At 47.4% G+C, this 24535-nt stretch overlaps 1 protein-coding gene across 1 annotated transcript in view; it reads right to left on the reverse strand.

Annotated features, from left to right (window-relative positions):
• LOC137346250 (class I histocompatibility antigen, F10 alpha chain-like) overlaps positions 1–21987 on the reverse strand; it is a 94349-nt gene extending 72362 nt beyond the window's left edge. Inside the window, exon 1 of the mRNA XM_068009698.1 lies at positions 21854–21987. Within this exon, the coding sequence (XP_067865799.1) occupies positions 21854–21902 (49 nt within the window). The 5' untranslated portion in view covers positions 21903–21987. The remainder of the gene's footprint in view (positions 1–21853) is intronic.
• Between the last annotated feature and the right edge of the window lie 2548 nt (positions 21988–24535).

The raw sequence follows: 24535 nt of genomic DNA on the forward strand, positions 1-24535 counted from the left end.
GCAGAGTCATCAGGACATGAACCCCAAAACACCAACCCCACACAGAGACACATCAGTTCATGAACCCCAAAACACCAACCCCACGGAAAGACATCAGGACGTGAACCCCAAAACACCAACACAAGAGAGACATCAGGACATGAACCCCAAAACGCCAACCACACACAGAGAGACACATCAGGATATGAACCCAAAACACCAACACTACAGAGATAAAGACATCAGGACATGAACCCCAAAACACCAACACAAGAGAAACATCAGGACATAAACCCCAAAACACCAACCCCACACAGAGAGGCATCAGGACATGAACCCCAAAACACCAACACAAGAGAGACACATCAGGACTTGAACCCCAAAACACCAACACAAGAGAAACATCAGGACATGAACCCAAAACACCAACCCCACACATCGAGACACATCAGGACATGAACCCCAAAACACCAACACAAGAGAGACATCAGGACATGAACCCCAAAACACCAACCCCACACAGAGAGACATCAGGACATGAACCCCAAAACACCAACACAAGAGAGACATCAGGACATGAACCCCAAAACACCAACACAAGAGAGACATCAGGACAAGAACCCCAAAACACCAACACAAGAGAGACATCAGGACATGAACCCCAAAACACCAACCCCACACAGAGAGACATCAGGACATGAACCCCAAAACACCAACACAAGAGAGACATCAGGACATGAACCCCAAAACACCAACCCCACGCAGAGAGGCATCAGGACATGAACCCCAAAACACCAACACAAGAGAGACATCAGGACATGAACCCCAAAACACCAACCCCACACAGAGAGGCATCAGGACATGAACCCCAAAACACCAACACAAGAGAGACATCAGGACATGAACCCCAAAACACCAACCCCACACAGAGAGGCATCAGGACATGAACCCCAAAACACCAACACAAGAGAGACATCAGGACATGAACCCCAAAACACCAACACAAGAGAGACATCAGGACATGAACCCCAAAACACCAACACAAGAGACACATCAGGACATGAATCCCAAAACGCCAACCCCACATATCGAGACACATCAGGACATGAACCCCAAAACACTAACCCCACACAGAGAGACACATCAGGACATGAACCCCAAAACACCAACCCCACACAGAGAGACATCAGGATATGAACCCCAAAACACCAACCCCACGCAGAGACACATCAGGGCATGAACCCCAAAACACCAACACGAGAGAGACATCAGGACATGAACCCCAAAACACCTACCCCACCAGAGAGACATCAGGATATGAACCCCAAAACACCAACCCCACAAAGAGAGACACATCAGGACATGAACCCCAAAACACCAACCCCACCAGAGAGACATCAGGATATGAACCCCAAAACACCAACCCCACGCAGAGAGACATCAGGACGTGAACCCCAAAACACCAACATCAAACATCGAGACACATCAGGACATGAACCCCAAAACACCAACCCCACCAGAGAGACATCAGGATATGAACCCCAAAGCACCAACCCCACAAAGAGAGACACATCAGGACATGAACCCCAAAACACCAACCCCACCAGAGAGACATCAGGATATGAACCCCAAAACACCAACCCCACCAGAGAGACATCAGGATATGAACCCCAAAACACCAACCCCACAAAGAGAGACACATCAGGACATGAACCCCAAAACACCAACCCCACCAGAGAAACATCAGGACATGAACCCCAAAACACCAACCCCACACAGAGAGGCATCAGGACATGAACCCCAAAACACCAACACAAGAGAGACATCAGGACATGAACCCGAAAACACCAACACTGCACAGAGACACATCAGGACTTGAACCCCAAAACACCAACACAAAAGAAACATCAGGACATGAACCCAAAACACCAACCGCACACATCAAGACACATCAGGACATGAACCCCAAAACACCAACACAAGAGAGACATCAGGACATGAACCCCAAAACACCAACCCCACACAGAGAGACATCAGGACATGAACCCCAAAACACCAACACAAGAGAGACATCAGGACATGAACCCCAAAACACCAACACAAGAGAGACATCAGGACATGAACCCCAAAACACCAACACAAGAGAGACATCAGGACATGAACCCCAAAACACCAACCCCACACAGAGAGACATCAGGACATGAACCCCAAAACACCAACACAAGAGAGACATCAGGACATGAACCCCAAAACACCAACCCCACGCAGAGAGGCATCAGGACATGAACCCCAAAACACCAACACAAGAGAGACATCAGGACATGAACCCCAAAACAACAACCCCACACAGAGAGGCATCAGGACATGAACCCCAAAACACCAACACAAGAGAGACATCAGGACATGAACCCCAAAACACCAACCCCACACAGAGAGGCATCAGGACATGAACCCCAAAACACCAACACAAGAGAGACATCAGGACATGAACCCCAAAACACCAACACAAGAGAGACATCAGGACATGAACCCCAAAACACCAACCCCACACAGAGAAACATCAGGACATGAACCCCAAAACACCAACCCCACACAGAGAAACATCAGGACATGAACCCCAAAACACCAACCCCACACAGAGAGACATCAGGACATGAACCCCAAAACACCAACCCCACACATCGAGACACATCAGGACATGAACCCCAAAACACTAACCCCACACAGAGAGACACATCAGGACATGAACCCCAAAACACCAACCCCACACAGAGACACATCAGGATATGAACCCCAAAACACCAACCCCACGCAGAGACACATCAGGGCATGAACCCCAAAACACCAACACGAGAGAGACATCAGGACATGAACCCCAAAACACCAACCCCACCAGAGAGACATCAGGATATGAACCCCAAAACACCAACCCCACAAAGAGAGACACATCAGGACATGAACCCCAAAACACCAACCCCACCAGAGAGACATCAGGATATGAACCCCAAAACACCAACCCCACGCAGAGAGACATCAGGATATGAACCCCAAAACACCAACACCACTCGGAGACACATCAGGACATGAACCCCAAAACCCAAACCCACAGAAAGACATCTGGACATGAACCCCAAAACACCAACCCCACGCAGAGTCATCAGGACATGAACCCCAAAACACCAACCCCACACAGAGACACATCAGTTCATGAACCCCAAAACACCAACCCCACGGAAAGACATCAGGACGTGAACCCCAAAACACCAACACAAGAGAGACATCAGGACATGAACCCCAAAACGCCAACCACACACAGAGAGACACATCAGGATATGAACCCAAAACACCAACACTACAGAGATAAAGACATCAGGACATGAACCCCAAAACACCAACACAAGAGAAACATCAGGACATAAACCACAAAACACCAACCCCACACAGAGAGGCATCAGGACATGAACCCCAAAACACCAACACAAGAGAGACACATCAGGACTTGAACCCCAAAACACCAACACAAGAGAAACATCAGGACATGAACCCAAAACACCAACCCCACACATCGAGACACATCAGGACATGAACCCCAAAACACCAACACAAGAGAGACATCAGGACATGAACCCCAAAACACCAACCCCACACAGAGAGACATCAGGACATGAACCCCAAAACACCAACACAAGAGAGACATCAGGACATGAACCCCAAAACACCAACACAAGAGAGACATCAGGACAAGAACCCCAAAACACCAACACAAGAGAGACATCAGGACATGAACCCCAAAACACCAACCCCACCAGAGAGACATCAGGATATGAACCCCAAAACACCAACCCCACGCAGAGAGACATCAGGATATGAACCCCAAAACACCAACACCACTCGGAGACACATCAGGACATGAACCCCAAAACCCAAACCCACAGAAAGACATCTGGACATGAACCCCAAAACACCAACCCCACGCAGAGTCATCAGGACATGAACCCCAAAACACCAACCCCACACAGAGACACATCAGTTCATGAACCCCAAAACACCAACCCCACGGAAAGACATCAGGACGTGAACCCCAAAACACCAACACAAGAGAGACATCAGGACATGAACCCCAAAACGCCAACCACACACAGAGAGACACATCAGGATATGAACCCAAAACACCAACACTACAGAGATAAAGACATCAGGACATGAACCCCAAAACACCAACACAAGAGAAACATCAGGACATAAACCCCAAAACACCAACCCCACACAGAGAGGCATCAGGACATGAACCCCAAAACACCAACACAAGAGAGACACATCAGGACTTGAACCCCAAAACACCAACACAAGAGAAACATCAGGACATGAACCCAAAACACCAACCCCACACATCGAGACACATCAGGACATGAACCCCAAAACACCAACACAAGAGAGACATCAGGACATGAACCCCAAAACACCAACCCCACACAGAGAGACATCAGGACATGAACCCCAAAACACCAACACAAGAGAGACATCAGGACATGAACCCCAAAACACCAACACAAGAGAGACATCAGGACAAGAACCCCAAAACACCAACACAAGAGAGACATCAGGACATGAACCCCAAAACACCAACCCCACACAGAGAGACATCAGGACATGAACCCCAAAACACCAACACAAGAGAGACATCAGGACATGAACCCCAAAACACCAACCCCACGCAGAGAGGCATCAGGACATGAACCCCAAAACACCAACACAAGAGAGACATCAGGACATGAACCCCAAAACACCAACCCCACACAGAGAGGCATCAGGACATGAACCCCAAAACACCAACACAAGAGAGACATCAGGACATGAACCCCAAAACACCAACCCCACACAGAGAGGCATCAGGACATGAACCCCAAAACACCAACACAAGAGAGACATCAGGACATGAACCCCAAAACACCAACACAAGAGAGACATCAGGACATGAACCCCAAAACACCAACACAAGAGACACATCAGGACATGAATCCCAAAACGCCAACCCCACATATCGAGACACATCAGGACATGAACCCCAAAACACTAACCCCACACAGAGAGACACATCAGGACATGAACCCCAAAACACCAACCCCACACAGAGAGACATCAGGATATGAACCCCAAAACACCAACCCCACGCAGAGACACATCAGGGCATGAACCCCAAAACACCAACACGAGAGAGACATCAGGACATGAACCCCAAAACACCTACCCCACCAGAGAGACATCAGGATATGAACCCCAAAACACCAACCCCACAAAGAGAGACACATCAGGACATGAACCCCAAAACACCAACCCCACCAGAGAGACATCAGGATATGAACCCCAAAACACCAACCCCACGCAGAGAGACATCAGGACGTGAACCCCAAAACACCAACATCAAACATCGAGACACATCAGGACATGAACCCCAAAACACCAACCCCACCAGAGAGACATCAGGATATGAACCCCAAAGCACCAACCCCACAAAGAGAGACACATCAGGACATGAACCCCAAAACACCAACCCCACCAGAGAGACATCAGGATATGAACCCCAAAACACCAACCCCACCAGAGAGACATCAGGATATGAACCCCAAAACACCAACCCCACAAAGAGAGACACATCAGGACATGAACCCCAAAACACCAACCCCACCAGAGAAACATCAGGACATGAACCCCAAAACACCAACCCCACACAGAGAGGCATCAGGACATGAACCCCAAAACACCAACACAAGAGAGACATCAGGACATGAACCCGAAAACACCAACACTGCACAGAGACACATCAGGACTTGAACCCCAAAACACCAACACAAAAGAAACATCAGGACATGAACCCAAAACACCAACCGCACACATCAAGACACATCAGGACATGAACCCCAAAACACCAACACAAGAGAGACATCAGGACATGAACCCCAAAACACCAACCCCACACAGAGAGACATCAGGACATGAACCCCAAAACACCAACACAAGAGAGACATCAGGACATGAACCCCAAAACACCAACACAAGAGAGACATCAGGACATGAACCCCAAAACACCAACACAAGAGAGACATCAGGACATGAACCCCAAAACACCAACCCCACACAGAGAGACATCAGGACATGAACCCCAAAACACCAACACAAGAGAGACATCAGGACATGAACCCCAAAACACCAACCCCACGCAGAGAGGCATCAGGACATGAACCCCAAAACACCAACACAAGAGAGACATCAGGACATGAACCCCAAAACAACAACCCCACACAGAGAGGCATCAGGACATGAACCCCAAAACACCAACACAAGAGAGACATCAGGACATGAACCCCAAAACACCAACCCCACACAGAGAGGCATCAGGACATGAACCCCAAAACACCAACACAAGAGAGACATCAGGACATGAACCCCAAAACACCAACACAAGAGAGACATCAGGACATGAACCCCAAAACACCAACCCCACGCAGAGAGGCATCAGGACATGAACCCCAAAACACCAACCCCACACATCGAGACACATCAGGACATGAATCCCAAAACGCCAACCCCACATATCGAGACACATCAGGACATGAACCCCAAAACACTAACCCCACACAGAGAGACACATCAGGACATGAACCCCAAAACACCAACCCCACACAGAGACACATCAGGGCATGAACCCCAAAACACCAACACGAGAGAGACATCAGGACATGAACCCCAAAACACCTACCCCACCAGAGAGACATCAGGATATGAACCCCAAAACACCAACCCCACAAAGAGAGACACATCAGGACATGAACCCCAAAACACCAACCCCACCAGAGAGACATCAGGATATGAACCCCAAAACACCAACCCCACGCAGAGAGACATCAGGATATGAACCCCAAAACACCAACACCACTCGGAGACACATCAGGACATGAACCCCAAAACCCAAGCCCACAGAAAGACATCTGGACATGAACCCCAAAACACCAACCCCACGCAGAGTCATCAGGACATGAACCCCAAAACACCAACCCCACACAGAGACACATCAGTTCATGAACCCCAAAACACCAACCCCACGGAAAGACATCAGGACGTGAACCCCAAAACACCAACACAAGAGAGACATCAGGACATGAAACCCAAAACGCCAACCACACACAGAGAGACACATCAGGACATGAACCCCAAAACACAAACACCACACAGAGAGACATCAGGATATGAACCCAAAACACCAACACTACAGAGAGAAAGACATCAGGACATGAACCCCAAAACACCAACACAAGAGAGACATCAGGACATGAACCCCAAAACACCAACACCGCACAGAGACACATCAGGACTTGAACCCCAAAACACCAACACAAGAGAAACATCAGGACATGAACCCAAAACACCAACCCCACACATCGAGACACATCAGGACATGAACCCCAAAACACCAACACAAGAGAGACATCAGGACATGAACCCCAAAACACCAACCCCACACAGAGAGACATCAGGACATGAACCCCAAAACACCAACACAAGAGAGACATCAGGACATGAACCCCAAAACACCAACATAAGAGAGACATCAGGACATGAACCCCAAAACACCAACACAAGAGAGACATCAGGACAAGAACCCCAAAACACCAACACAAGAGAGACATCAGGACATGAACCCCAAAACACCAACCCCACACAGAGAGACATCAGGACATGAACCCCAAAACACCAACACAAGAGAGACATCAGGACATGAACCCCAAAACACCAACCCCACGCAGAGAGGCATCAGGACATGAACCCCAAAACACCAACACAAGAGAGACATCAGGACATGAACCCCAAAACACCAACCCCACACAGAGAGGCATCAGGACATGAACCCCAAAACACCAACACAAGAGAGACATCAGGACATGAACCCCAAAACACCAACCCCACACAGAGAGGCATCAGGACATGAACCCCAAAACACCAACACAAGAGAGACATCAGGACATGAACCCCAAAACACCAACACAAGAGAGACATCAGGACATGAACCCCAAAACACCAACCCCACACATCGAGACACATCAGGACATGAACCCCAAAACACCAACCCCACACAGAGACACATCAGGACATGAACCCCAAAACACCAACCCCACACAGAGACACATCAGGACATGAACCCCAAAACACCAACCCCACACATCGAGACACATCAGGACATGAACCCCAAAACACCAACCCCGCACAGAGACACATCAGGACATGAACCCCAAAACACCAACCCCACACAGAGACACATCAGGACATGAACCCCAAAACACCAACACCGCACAGAGACACATCAGGACATGAACCCCAAAACACCAACACCGCACAGAGACACATCAGGACATGAACCCCAAAACACCAACACAAGAGAGACATCAGGACATGAACCCCAAAACCCCAACCCCACACAGAGAGGCATCAGGACATGAACCCCAAAACACCAACACAAGAGACACATCAGGACATGAACCCCAAAACACCAACCCCACACAGAGACACATCAGGACATGAACCCCAAAACACCAACACCACACAGAGAGACATCAGGATATGAACCCCAAAACACCAACCCCACACAGAGACACATCAGGACATGAACCCCAACACACCAACCCCACAGAGACACATCAGGATATGAACACCAAAACACCAACCCCACACAGAGAGACATCAGTACATGAACCCCAAAACACCAACCCCACCCAGAGAGACATCAAGACATGAACCCCAAAACACCAACCCCACACAGAGACACATGAGGACATGAACCCCAAAACACCAACCCCACACAGAGAGAGACCTCAGGATATGAACCCCAACACACCAACATCGCACAGAGAGACATCAGGATATGAACCCCAAAACACCAACCCCACCCAGAGACACATCAGGACATGAACCCCAAAACACCAACCCCACAGAAAAACATCAGGACGTGAACCCCAAATCACCAACACCACACAGAGAAACATCAGGACATGAACCCCAAAACACCAACCCCACAGAGAGAAAGACATCAGGACATGAACCCCAAAACACCAACCCCACAGAAAAACATCAGGACGTGAACCCCAAAACACCAACCCCACAGAGAGAAAGACATCAGGACATGAACCCCAAAACACCAACACCACACATCGAGACACATCAGGACATGAACCCCAAAACACCAACCCCACAGAGAGACACATCAGGACATGAACCCCAAAACACTAACCCCACACAGAGAGACATCAGGACATGAACCCCAAAACACCAACCCCACACAGAGACACACATCAGGACATGAAACCCAAAACACCAACCCCACGGAGAGAGACATCAGGACATGAACCCCAAAACACCAACCCCACACAGAGAGACATCAGGACATGAACCCCAAAACACCAACCCCACACAGAGAGACATCAGGACATGAACCCCAAAACACCAACCCCACACAGAGAGACATCAGGACATGAACCCCAAAACACTAACCCCACACAGAGAGACATCAGGACATGAACCCCAAAACACTAACCCCACACAGAGAGACATCAGGACATGAACCCCAAAACACCAACCCCACACAGAGAGACATCAGGACATGAACCCCAAAACACCAACCCCACACAGAGAGACATCAGGACATGAACCCCAAAACACTAACCCCACACAGAGACACACATCAGGACATGAAACCCAAAACACTAACCCCACACAGAGAGACACATCAGGACATGAACCCCTAAACACCAACCCCACAGAGAGACACATCAGGACATGAACTCCAAAACACCAACCCCACACAGAGAGACATCAGGACATGAACCCCAAAACACCAACCCCACACAGAGAGACATCAGGATATGAACCCAAAACACCAAGCCCACACAGAGACACATCAGGACATGAACCCCAAAACACCAACCCCAGATAGACACATCAGGACATGAACCCCAAAACACCAACCCCACACAGAGACACATCAGGACATGAACCCCAAAACACCAACCCCACAGAAAAACATCAGGACATGAACCCCAAAACACCAACCCCACAGAGAGACACATCAGGACATGAACCCCAAAACACCAACCCCAGATAGACACATCAGGACATGAACCCCAAAACACCAACCCCACAGAAAAACATCAGGACATGAACCCCAAAACACCAACCCCACAAAGAGAGACACATCAGGACATGAACCCCAAAACACCAACCCCACCAGAGAGACATCAGGATATGAACCTCAAAACACCAACACCACTCGGAGACACATCAGGACATGAACCCCAAAACCCAAGCCCACAGAAAGACATCTGGACATGATGCCCAAAACACCAACCCCACGCAGAGTCATCAGGACATGAACCCCAAAACACCAACCCCACGGAGAGACATCAGTTCATGAACCCCAAAACACCAACCCCACGGAAAGACATCAGGACATGAACCCCAAAACACCAACACAAGAGAGACATCAGGACATGAACCCCAAAACACCAACCCCACACAGAGAGACATCAGGACATGAACCCCAAAACACCAAACCCACACAGAGAGAGACATCAGGACATGAACCCCAAAACACCAACCCCACACAGAGAAACATCAGGACATGAACCCCAAAACACCAACCCCACACAGAGAGAGACATCAGGACATGAACCCCAAAACACCAACCCCACAGAAAGACATCAGGACGTGAACCCCAAAACACCAACATCTCACAGAGAAACATCAGGACGTGAACCCCAAAACACCAACCCCACACAGAGAAACATCAGGACATGAACCCCAAAACACCAACCCCACACAGAGAAACATCAGGACATGAACCCCAAAACACCAACCCCACACAGAGAGACATCAGGACATGAACCCCAAAACACCAACCCCACACAGAGAAACATCAGGACATGAACCCCAAAACACCAACCCCACACAGAGAAACATCAGGACATGAACCCCAAAACACCAACCCCACACAGAGAGACATCAGGACATGAACCCCAAAACACTAACCCCACACAGAGAGACACATCAGGACGTGAACCCCAAAACACCAACATCACACATCGAGACACATCAGGACATGAACCCCAAAACACCAACCCCACACAGAGAAACATCAGGACATGAACCCCAAAACACCAACCCCACACAGAGAAACATCAGGACATGAACCCCAAAACACCAACCCCACACAGAGAAACATCAGGACATGACTCCCAAAACACCAACCCCACACAGAGAAACATCAGGACATGAACCCCAAAACACCAACCCCACACAGAGAAACATCAGGACATGAACCCCAAAACACCAACCCCACACAGAGAAACATCAGGACATGAACCCCAAAACACCAACCCCACACAGAGAAACATCAGGACATGAACCCCAAAACACCAACCCCACACAGAGAGACATCAGGACATGAACCCCAAAACACCAACCCCACACATCGAGACACATCAGGACATGAATCCCAAAACGCCAACCCCACATATCGAGACACATCAGGACATGAACCCCAAAACACTAACCCCACACAGAGAGACACATCAGGACATGAACCCCAAAACACCAACCCCACACAGAGAGACATCAGGATATGAACCCCAAAACACCAACCCCACGCAGAGACACATCAGGGCATGAACCCCAAAACACCAACACGAGAGAGACATCAGGACATGAACCCCAAAACACCAACCCCACCAGAGAGACATCAGGATATGAACCCCAAAACACCAACCCCACAAAGAGAGACACATCAGGACATGAACCCCAAAACACCAACCCCACCAGAGAGACATCAGGATATGAACCCCAAAACACCAACCCCACGCAGAGAGACATCAGGATATGAACCCCAAAACACCAACACCACTCGGAGACACATCAGGACATGAACCCCAAAACCCAACCCCACAGAAAGACATCTGGACATGAACCCCAAAACACCAACCCCACGCAGAGTCATCAGGACATGAACCCCAAAACACCAACCCCACACAGAGACACATCAGTTCATGAACCCCAAAACACCAACCCCACCAGAGAGACATCAGGATATGAACCCCAAAACACCAACCCCACGCAGAGACACATCAGGACATGAACCCCAAAACACCAACCCCACCAGAGAGACATCAGGATATGAACCCCAAAACACCAACACCACTCGGAGACACATCAGGACATGAACCCCAAAACCCAACCCCACAGAAAGACATCTGGACATGAACCCCAAAACACCAACCCCACACAGAGAGACACATCAGGACATGAACCCCAAAACACCAACCCCACACAGAGAGACATCAGGATATGAACCCCAAAACACCAACCCCACGCAGAGACACATCAGGACATGAACCCCAAAACACCAACACGAGAGAGACATCAGGACATGAACCCCAAAACACCAACCCCACCAGAGAGACATCAGGATATGAACCCCAAAACACCAACACCACTCGGAGACACATCAGGACATGAACCCCAAAACCCAACCCCACAGAAAGACATCTGGACATGAACCCCAAAACACCAACCCCACACAGAGAGACACATCAGGACATGAACCCCAAAACACCAACCCCACAGAAAGACATCAGGACGTGAACCCCAAAACACCAACACCTCACAGAGAGACATCAGGACATGAACCCCAAAACACAAACCCCACACAGAGAGAGACATCAGGACATGAACCCCAAAACACAAACCCCACACAGAGAGAGACATCAGGACATGAACGCCAAAACACCAACACCTCACAGAGAGACATCAGGACATGAACCCCAAAACACAAACCCCACACAGAGAGAGACATCAGGACATGAACCCCAAAACACAAACCCCACACAGAGAGAGACATCAGGACATGAACCCCAAAACACCAACACCTCACAGAGAGACATCAGGACATGAACCCCAAAACACCAAACCCACACATAGAGAAAGACATCAAGACATGAAACCCAAAACACCAACCCCACACACACACACAGATATCAGGACATGAACCCCAAAATACCAACCCCAGAGAGAGACAGCAGTACATGAACCCCCAAAAAAAGAACCAAACAGAGAGAAAGAGGCACTGATATCCCACAACCTCCCTTCCCAACCCCTGACAATGCTCTAAAAGCCTGTGATCTCCCAGATCTCACACTGAATTCCAATCAGGGACTCTGTGAACTCATGTCTCACCCGTTCTTCCTCCAGTCCCCCCACAATCTAACCCGATTTGTTACCTGGAACTTGCTGCACTCACCTTTCATTACATTAAAGGCGCTATATAAATATAAGTTGTTGTTGTAATCTGTGCGCCCTGCTCCTGTAGCACCATCTACTGTACGGTGAGGTCTCTGGAGCTCCTCAGAGCTCAACATTTGAGTGTGGACTGTTAACACTGTGTGAGGTGGGGGAGCTCCTGAATTTAACCCAGAGCATTTTATATCGAAGTTTGCTGTCGACACGAAGTTGGGTAACTCAGTAAATTGTGTAGACAGGAGACAGGAAGTTACAAAGAGACACTGACAGATTAAATGAGCGGGCAAAACTAGGGCAGATGGAGTTCACTGTGGGAAATATGAGATCATCCACTTTGGGTCTAAGAAAGATAAATGGGTATATTTTCCATCCGGTGGGAAACTTGAACCTGGGGAGAGCAAATGGAGAAATCATTACAGACCAGTGGACAGGGACAATAAGGATTTGGAAGGCTGGCCTTTATCTCGGGGGGACTGCAATACAAAGGGGTGGAAGTTATGTTCCAGTTTATATAAAGCTCTGGTCAGACTCCATTTGGAGTAACTGTGTTCAGTTCTGGGCCCCGGACCTCAGGAAGGATAGAATGGCCTTGGGGAGAGAGCAACACAGATTCACCAGAATGATCCTGGGGTTTAGAGGGTTAAATTATGAGGACATGTTGTTTAGACTCAGCTTGTATTCTCTCCATTATGGAAGATTGAAGGTGATGTGATCGAGGTGTTTAAAATGTTACAAGGATTTGATAGAATCAATATGAAGAAACGATTTCCCCGAGTGGGAGAATCAAGAACGAGGAGACATAATCTTAAAATTAGAGCCAGACTGTTCTGGAGTGAAATCAGGAAGCACTTCTTCACACAAAGAGCAGTGGAAACCTGGAACTCTCTCCCCCAAAAGTCTGTGGATACAGGGGATCAATTGCAGCTTTCAGAGCTGAGATAGACTTTTGTTGGGTCAGTGTCTCGACGGAGATTGAGCAAACGTAGGAAAATGGAGTTGAGACATAGATCAACCATGATCTAATTGAATAGTGGAACAGGCTCAAGGGGCTGAATACCCTACCCCTGTTCTTATGTTCCTCTCTCTCCATCCCCATATCCCTGTCCCTCAGTCCACTGCCCACACCCTGCTCCCACCATGGTCTCTCCTTCTCCAGCCCCAGTACCGAGCCTGCTACCATCTCCCTCAGACTCCATTATCCACTGAGCAAGGGGAAATGCTCCAGTAAAAAGAGAAAATGCTGGAAATACTCAGGTCAGGTAATATCTGTGGAGAAAGAAAGAGAGTTAACGTTTCCGGTTGATGACATTTGATCAGAACTGGGAAAAGTTATAAATGTCATTAAGGTTTTAAGCAAGTGAACAGGGGGAGGGTGGGAAAAGAATAACAGGGAAGATGGAAGGCAGGGGAGATTAAATCACGAAAGGGTTGATGGTGGAAGGCCAAAGGGAGTGGTAATAGGACAAGTAAAGAAACAAAAGAGGAGTCTAGAGGTGTAAATGACGGAATCATGAACAGCTGCTTCCGAAACCAAAAACAATCGAAAAACGAGTTAAAATCAAAAGCTGCAAAAAAAAGGGAAACAAAAAAGGGGCCAGAGATGACAATCTGAAATTGTTGAACTCAATGTTGAGTTCGAAAGACTGTAAAGTGCCTCATTGAAACATGAGGTTCAGTTCCTCGAGCTTAAATTGAGCTTCATTGGAACAGGAGGCCGAGGACAGAGAGGTCAGAGTGGGAGCAAAGCGTAAAGTTACAATGGAAGGCCACCGGAAGCTGGGAAATTGCAGATTGAACAGAGGTGTTGCGCAAAGCAATCACCCAATCTGTATTTTATCTCCCAAATGTAGAGCAGACTGCATCATGAGCAGTGAATACAGGAGACTAAATTGAAAGTACATGTAAATTGCTGTTTTACCTGGAAGGAATGTTTGTGGCCTTGGACAGTGAGAAGAGAGCAGGTAAAAGGGCAGGTGTTGCATCTCATGCGCTTGCAATGGAAAGGGGCTGTGGAAAGGGGAGAGGCTGTTGGGGGTGATTGAGAAGTGGACCAGGGTGTCGTAGAGGGAAATGTCCCTTTGGAATGTTGAAATGGGAGGGGGAAGATGTGTTTGGTGGTCGTATCACGCTGGAGGTGGTTCAAATGGCCAAGGATGAATACGGAGGCTGGTGGGGTGGAAGGTGGGGACAAGAGGAACCTCATCATGGTTCTGGGAGGGAGGGGAAGGGGTGAAGGCAGATGTGCGGGAAATGGGACGGACATGATCAAGAGCCCCCTTGAACTATGGTGGGGGGACTCCTTCGTTGAGGAGAAAGGAAGACATATCGGAAGCACTGGTATGAAAGGGTGCATCGTCAGAACAGATATGATGGAGATGGAGAAACTGGGAGAATAGACTGGAGTCCTTACAGGAAGCAGAGTGTGAGGAAGAGTAGTCGAGTTAGCTGAAAGAATCAGTGGGCTTATAGTGAATATAAGCTGATTGTCTCCATTCCTGGATGTAGGCTGAGAGGTCAAGGAAGAGAAGGGAAGAGTTGGAGATGCAACATGTGAAGGTGAGTGAAAGGTGGAAATTGGAAACTGATGCAATTTTCCAGATCAGTGTGATATCAGAAAATGGCACCAATACACTTTGTTTCCAATTTCCACTGAGGAAAGGTCACAGACCTGAAATGTTAACTCAGTTTCTCTCTCCACAGATGCTGCCCGACCAGCTGTGTATTTCCAGAACTGTTTTAATTTCAGGTTTCCAGCATCTGCATTATCTTTTATTTTATTTCAGTGATTTACTTGTACCTCTTTCAATCAAGTATATTATATTCACTGCTCACAATGCGATCTCCTCTGCATTGTGGAGAAAGCAGATTGGGTGACCGCTTTGTGAAACACCTCCATTCAGTCCACAAGAGTGACCCAAGCTTCTCGTTCCCTGTTATTTTAATTCTCCACCTTGCTCTCACTCTGACATCTCTGTCCTCAGCCTCATACACTGTTTCAATGAAGCTCGAGGAACAGAACCTCATCTTTCAATGAGGCAGTTTACAGCTTCCAGAATCATTGAGTTCAACTATTTCAGAATGTAATCCCTTCCTCCATTTTGTTTCCTACTTCTTTGCGGATTTCAGTTTTACTTTTGTTTTTATTCCTTTTCTTTGCTTTAGAAGGGCAGGTTTTCATGATTCTGCCAATCACACCTCCTCTTTACTTGTGCCATTACCACTCCCTTTGGCCTTGCAGCAACAACTCTTTTTTTTTCCCATTTAACCCCTTCTCCCGTTCACCCGATACAGACCTTCCCTTTTGTTCTTTTTCCAACCTTCCCCCTTTCACCTCTTTAAACCTGATTGCATTTCTAACTTTTCCCGGTTCTGACAAAAGGTCATCGACCTGAAACGTTAACACTTTCTCCACAGATGGTGCCAGAACTGCTGAGTATTTCCAGAATTTTCTATTTTTATTCAGATTTCCAGCAACCACAGTATTTTGCTTTTGTGCTGAGGCCCCAGTACCCAGTCTAGCACAGCCCCGATCACACCCCATTACTCACTGATCGAGGGTTAATGCCCCAGTACCCAGCCTGGCACTGTCCCTCTCACACCCATTACTCACTGACCGAAGGTTAATGCCCCAGTACCCAGCCTGGCACTGTCCCTCTCACACCCATTACTCACTGACCGAGGGTTAATGCCCCAGTACCCAGCCTGGCACTGTCCCTCTCACACCCATTACTCACTGACCGAGGGTTAATGCCCCAGTACCCAGCCTGGCACTGTCCCTTTCACACCCCATTACTCACTGACCGAGAGTTAATGGCCCAGTACCCAGTCTGGCACTGTCCCTCTCACAACCCATTACTCACTGACCGAGGGTTAATGGCCCAGTACCCAGTCTGGCACTGTCCCTCTCACACCCCATTACTCACTGACCGAGGGTTAATGCCCCAGTACCCAGTCTGGCACTGTCCCTCTCACAACCCATTACTCACTGACCGAGGGTTAATGGCCCAGTACCCAGTCTGGCACTGTCCCTCTCACAACCCATTACTCACTGACCGAGGGTTAATGGCCCAGTACCCAGTCTGGCACTGTCCCTTTCACACCCCATTACTCACTGACCGAAGGTAAATGCCCCAGTACCCAGTCTAGCACTGTCCCTCTCACAACCCATTACTCACTGATCGAGGGTTAATGCCCCAGTACCCAGTCTGGCACTGTCCCTCTCACACCCCATTACTCACTGACCGAGGATTAATGCCCCAGTACCCAGCCTGGCACTGTCCCTCTCACAACTCATTACTCCCTGATCGAGGGTTAATGCCCCAGTACCCAGTCTGGAACTGTCCCTCTCACACCCCATTACTCACTGACCGAGGATTAATGCCCCAGTACCCAGTCTAGCACTGTCCCTCTCACACCCCATTAAGAACATAAGAAATAGGAGCAGGAGTAGGCCATTCAGCCCCTCAAGCCTACCCTGCCAATCAATAAGATCATGGCTGATCGGCCCCAGACCTCAACTCCTCTTTCGTGCCAGCTCCTCTTAGCCCTCAACTCCCCAATATTTCAAAAATCTATCTACCTCCTCTTTAAATACTTTCAGTGATCTAGCCTCCACAACTTTCTGGGCGAGAGAATTCCAGACATTCACTACCCTGAGAGAAGAAATTCCTTCGCATCTCAGTTTTAAATGAGTGTCCCCTTATTCTGTAACTATGTCCCCTAGTTTGAGATTCCCCCACTAGTGGAAACATCTTCTCAACATCTACCCTGTCAAGCCCCCTCAGTATCTCGTACCTTTCAATAAGATCACCCCTCATTCTTCCAAACTCTAATGAAAAAAGGCCTAACCTGTTTAGCCGTTCTTGATAAGTCAACCCCTTCATCCCAGGAATCAGTCTAGTGAATCTCTTTTGAACTGCCTCCAATGCCAGTATATCCTTTCTTAAATATGGGGACCAAAACTGTACGCAGTACTCCAGGTGCGACCTCACCAACACCCTGTACAGTTGTAACAAGATTTCCCTGTTTTTAAACTCTAACCCCCGAGCAATAAAGGCCAAAATTCCATTTGCCTTCTTAATTACTTGCTGCACCTGCATGCTAACTTTGTGTTTCATGCACAAGAACACCCAGATCCCTCTGTGCTGAACTTTATTGAAGTCTTTCTCCATTTAAATAATAGTCTGCCTTTTGATCTCACACTTCCCCACATTAAACTCCATCTGTCAAGTTTTTGCCCATTCACTCAACCTATCTATATCCCCTTTCAGATTCCTTATGTCCTCATCACAATGTGCCCTCCCACCTATTTTTGTATCAGCAGCAAATTTGGATACATTACACTCTGCTCCCTCCTCCATGTCATTAATATAAATAAATAATTGAGTCCCCAAGCCTGATCCTTGTGGCACTCCACTAGTTATGTATTTCTAACCTGAAAAAGACCCATTAATCCCGAATCTGTCGTCTGTGAGTTAACCAATCCTCAATCTATGCTGATACATTACCCACAATACCGTGAGCTCCTATCTTGTGCAATAATCTTTTATGTGGCACCTTATCAAATGCCTTCTGGAAATCTAAATACACTCCATCTACTGGTTCCTGTTTATCAACTCTGCTTGTTATAACCTCAAAAGAATTCTCGCAAATTTGTCAAACATGATTTCCCTTTCATAAAACCATGTTGACTCTGTTTGATTGCATTAAGCTTTTCTAAACATCCTGTTATTTCTTCCTTAATAATGGACTCCAGCATTTTCCCAATGACCGATGTTAAACTGACTGGCCTATAGTTTCTTGCTTTTTGTTTCCCTCCCTTCTTGAACAGGGGCATCACATTAGTGGTTTTCCAATCTGCTGGGACAATCCCGGAATCCAGTGAGTTCCGGAATATTTCGACCAATGCCTCCATTATCTCTGCAGCCACTTCCTTTAAAACCCTTGGATGTCGGCCATCAGGTCCTAGTGACTTGTTTGCCTTTAGTCCCATTAGTTTGTCAAATACTTTGTCACTCGTGATAGAGACTGTTACAAGATCTTTCCTCCCATTAGCTCCTTGCTTATCTGATATCTGTGGGATGTTTATAGTGTCCTCCGCCGTGAAGACCGATGCAATATATTGGTTTAAATTATCTGCCATTTCCCTGTTCCCCGTTGTCAATTCTCCAGTCGCATCCTCCAAGGGTCCCACGCTCACTTTAGCTACTCTCTTTTTTATATACCCATAGAAGCTCTTGCTGTTTGTTTTTATATTTCTTGCCAATTTACTTTCATAATCAGTTGTCTCCTTCTTTATTAGCTTTTTAGTCATCCGCTGCTAGTTCCCAAAAAATTCCCAATCCTCTGGCCTACCATTAGTTTTTGCCGCTTTGTATGCCTTAGTTTTTGATTGGATACTCTCCTTGACCGCCTTTGTTAACCACGGGTAGTTCTTCCTTCTCATCGAGTCCTGCTTTTTGACTGGGATAAATTTTTGCTGAGCATTATGAAATATCTGCTGAAATGTCTGCCACTGCTCATCCACTGACCTTCCCTTTGGACTATTTTCCCAGCCTGCTTGAGACAACTCTTTCTTCATACCTCCGTAATTGCCCTTGTTTAAGTTGAAGACACTGGTTTGTGACCCGAGTTGCTCGCCCTCAAACTGAATTTGAAATTCTACCATGTTGTGATTGCTACCCCCTCGAGGATCCTTAACTACCATATCTCTTATTAATCCTACCTCATTACACATTACTAGATCGAAAATAGCCTGTTCCCTGGTAGGTTCTGCAATGGATTGTTCTAAGTAACAATCCCTGATGCACTCTACAAATTCGTCTTCCATGTTACCTCTGCCAATCAATATGCAGATTAAAATCACCCATGACAATTGTAGTGCCCTTCTTACATGCCTCCATTATTTCCTGATTTATATTTTGTCTGACAATGAGGCAACTCTTCGGGGGGCCTATAGACGACAGCCACCCGTGACCTCTTCCCCTTGCTATTCCTGATTTCAACCCAAACTGATTCCACATCACGATCTATTGCACCTATATCACTACTCACCACTGCACTGATACCTTACTTTATTAACAAAGCTACCCCACCTCCTTTTCCTTTTTGCCTATTTTTCTGGAACACCCTTGAATATTGAGTTCCCAGTCTTTGTCACCCTGCAACCACGTCTCTGTAATAGCTATCAAATCATATTCATTTATTTCGATATGTGCCATCAACTCATCTATCTTGTTACAAATGCTGTGTGCATTCAGATAAAGAGCTTTAAGCTTTGACTTTTTACCATTATTACTCATTCTGGTTCTAATTTCTGCTAAACTCTTCTGCTTATATTTTCTGCCCCTTCCTGTCACACTTAGATTACCGTTCGCCTCTTCACTACCCTGGAACTCTGCTCTCTCGTTTCTTTCAGATTTTTTAAACTTCCCTTCAATTGAACCCTCCCCCCAACTAATTAGTTTACTCACTGACCGAGGGTTAATGCCCCAGTACCCAGTCTGGCACTGTCCCTCTCACACCCCATTACTCACTGACCGAGGGTTAATGCCCCAGTACCCAGTTTGGCACTGTCTCTCTCACACGCCATTACTCACTGACTGAGGGTTAATGCCCCAATACCCAGTCTGGCACTGTCCCTCTCACAACCCATTACTCACTGACTGAGGGTTAATGCCCCAATACCCAGTCTGGCACTGCCCCTCTCACACCCCATTACTCACTGACCGAGGGTTAATGCCCCAGTACCCAGTCTGGCACTGTCCCTCTCACACCCCATTACTCACTGACCGAGGGTTAATGCCCCAATACCCAGTCTGGCACTGCCCCTCTCACACCCCATTACTCACTGACTGAGGGTTAATGCCCCAGTACCCAGTCTGGCACTGTCCCTCTCACACCCCATTACTCACTGACTGAGGGTTAATGCCCCAGTACCCAGTCTGGCACTGTCCCTCTCACACCCCATTACTCACTGACCGAGGGTTAATGCCCCAGTACCCAGTTTGGCACTGTCTCTCTCACAACCCATTACTCACTGACTGAGGGTTAATGCCCCAATACCCAGTCTGGCACTGTCCCTCTCACACCCCATTACTCACTGACCGAGGGTTAATGCCCCAATACCCAGTCTGGCACTGTCCCTCTCACACCCCATTACTCACTGACTGAGGGTTAATGCCCCAATACCCAGTCTGGCACTGTCCCTCTCACAACCCATTACTCACTGACTGAGGGTTAATGCCCCAATACCCAGTCTGGCACTGCCCCTCTCACACCCCATTACTCACTGACTGAGGGTTAATGCCCCAGTACCCAGTCTGGCACTGTCCCTCTCACACCCCATTACTCACTGACCGAGGGTTAATGCCCCAATACCCAGTCTGGCACTGCCCCTCTCACACCCCATTACTCACTGACTGAGGGTTAATGCCCCAGTACCCAGTCTGGCACTGTCCCTCTCACACCCCATTACTCACTGAGGGTTAATGCCCCAATACCCAGTTTGGCACTGTCCCTCTCACACTCCATTACTCACCTGCAGAGACCCCTCCACACAGAAGGACCAGCACTATCAGTCCAATCATTGTTGCTTCCCTCGACAAGCTGAAAGGAGCAGTTTGTGGGAAATCCTTTTCCAAAAAACCTTTGCTTCTCAGTCTGTGAGCTGTGTCCTGTACTGATGATATTAAACTCTGTTCCAGTTTCCTCAGACTGATTGGTTTGACATAAGTTAATGTCCAATCAGAATTAAAACAAACTATGAATCATCAGGCTCCAGGCGGAATAGTTTCAGACAGTTTGATTCGGGGATCCCCAACAAACTTAACAAATATCGTGAACTATCCAAATCAGAGAAATACTGATAGTTACATCACCAGTTGTCAGGGAGGATAAACGTTTGCTACAAAAAGTGAGAAGATTATTACGAACAGGAGGTGGTCAGTCAGCTCTTCGGGCCTGTTACACTATTCAAATAGATCATTGCTGATCCTGTATCTTAATTCCATTTTCCTGGCTCTGCTCCATATCCCTTGATACCGTTATCCAATAATATTCAATTAATCTTAGTCTGAAACGCTCCAATTGTCCCACCTTTCACAACTATTTTGAGGAGAGAGTTCCAAATGTTTATTACCCTTGTTGTGAAAATGTGCTTCCTGACTTCCTTCCTAAACAGCATAGCTCGAATTTTAAGATGATAGATTCATAGAGTCATTCATGTCATAGGAGGAGGCCATTCGCCCCATTGAGTCCATGCCAGCTCTCCACGGAGCAATTCAGTCAATCCCACTTTTCCACTTGATCCCCGTTGTCCTGCAAATGTTTAGTTCAGTTTAGAGATACAGCACTGAAACAGGCCCTTCGGCCCACCGAGTCTGTGCCGACCATCAACCAACCATTTGTACTAATCCTACACTAATTCCATATTCCTACCACATCCTCACCTATCCCTATATTCGCCTACCACCTACCTATACTAGGGGCAATTTATAATGGCCAATTTACCTATCACCTGCAAGTCTTTTGGCTTGTGGGAGGAAACCGGAGCACCCGGAGAAAACCCACGCAGACACAGGGAGAACTTGCAAACTCCACACAGGCAGTACCCGGAATTGAACCCGGGTCCCTGGAGCTGTGAGGCTGCAGTGCTAACCACTGCGCCACTGTGCCACCCCAGGAAGGAAACGTATTTCCTTCAACTGCCCATCCATTTTCCACCACCCTCATGGGCAGTGAGTTCCAAGTCATTACCACTCAATGCGTAAAAAAAATTCTTCCTCACATTCCCCCTGCATCATTTCCCCAAAGCTTTCAATCTGTGTCCCCCTAGTCCTTGTTCGATTAGTTAATGGAAACAAATTTTCCTTGTCTACCTTATCAAAGCTTGTCATAATCTTATACACTTCTATTAAATCTCCCCTCAATCTCCTTTGTTTTAAGGAGAATAACCCCAGCTTTCTCAACCTAAACTGATAACTAAAATCCTCCATCCCTGGAACAATTCTGGTAAATCTCCTCTGCACCGTCTCAAGGATTCTTACATCCTTCCCGAAGTGTGGTGACCAGAACTGGATGCAATTCTCCAATTGGGGCGTCACCAGAGCTTTGTAAAGGTTCAGCATAACTTCCATGCTTGTGTACTCAATGCCTCTGTTTATGAAGCCCAAGATCCCATCTGCTTTGCGAACCACTCTCTCAATATGTCCTTCCAAGGTTGATGCACATGCACCCCCAGATCCCTCTCTTCCTTCACATTCTTTAGAACTGTGCCATTAAGTATATATTGCCTCACCCTATCCCTGCAGCCAAAATATATCACCTAACACTTATCTGTATTAAATTCTATCTGCCACCTGTCTGCCCATTCTGCTAGCCTATGTCCTTTTGCAGGCAGTTTATATCATCCTCACTGTTTGCCACTCCTCTAAGTTTGGTATCAGTGGCAAATTTGGAAATTCTACTCTGTATTCCAAGATCCAAGTCATTTATCTATAGCAAAAAAAGCAGTGGTTCCAGCACTGACCCTTGGGGAACATCACTGTCTACCATCCTCCAGTCTGAAAAACAGCCATTTACCACCACTCACTGTTCTCTGTACTTAAGCCAATTTTCTATCCCATTGGACTCCAACCCTCCTATTCCATGAGCCTCAATTTTGTTAACCACAATTTTTTGCGGTACCTTATCAAACATTTTCTTAAAATCCATATAAATAACATCCATCGCATTCCCTTCATCAACTTTCTCTGTTACTTGATCCAAAAATTCAATTTGATTAGTTAAGCATGATCTGCCTTTTACAAATCCATGCTGCTTCTCCTTAATTCACTCAAACCTCTCCAAGTGCCTGCTGATTTTTACCCTGATCATTGTTTCTAAAACCTTACCCACCACTGATGTTAAACTAACTGGCCTGTAGATGCTCAGACTGTCCTTACACCCTTTCTTGAATAAGGATGCCACATTTGACACTCTCTAATCCTCTGGCACCTGCCCCATATCCAGGGAAGATTGGAAGATTATGGCAAGCCCTTCCACTAGCTCCACCCCCATTTTCTTTCGCAAACTGGGATGCAACCAGTGATTTATCTACCCAAAGCATCACCAGCCTTTTTCGTAACCCTCCCTCTCTATTTTTACCCTATCTATTGCCCCTCCTCTGATATTTTGTCAGATTCTACTTCCTTAGTAGCCAACAATACAAAGTATTCATTAA

The sequence above is a fragment of the Heterodontus francisci genome, chromosome 29 (genome assembly GCF_036365525.1).
Source record: "Heterodontus francisci isolate sHetFra1 chromosome 29, sHetFra1.hap1, whole genome shotgun sequence".
NCBI lineage: Eukaryota > Metazoa > Chordata > Chondrichthyes > Heterodontiformes > Heterodontidae > Heterodontus > Heterodontus francisci.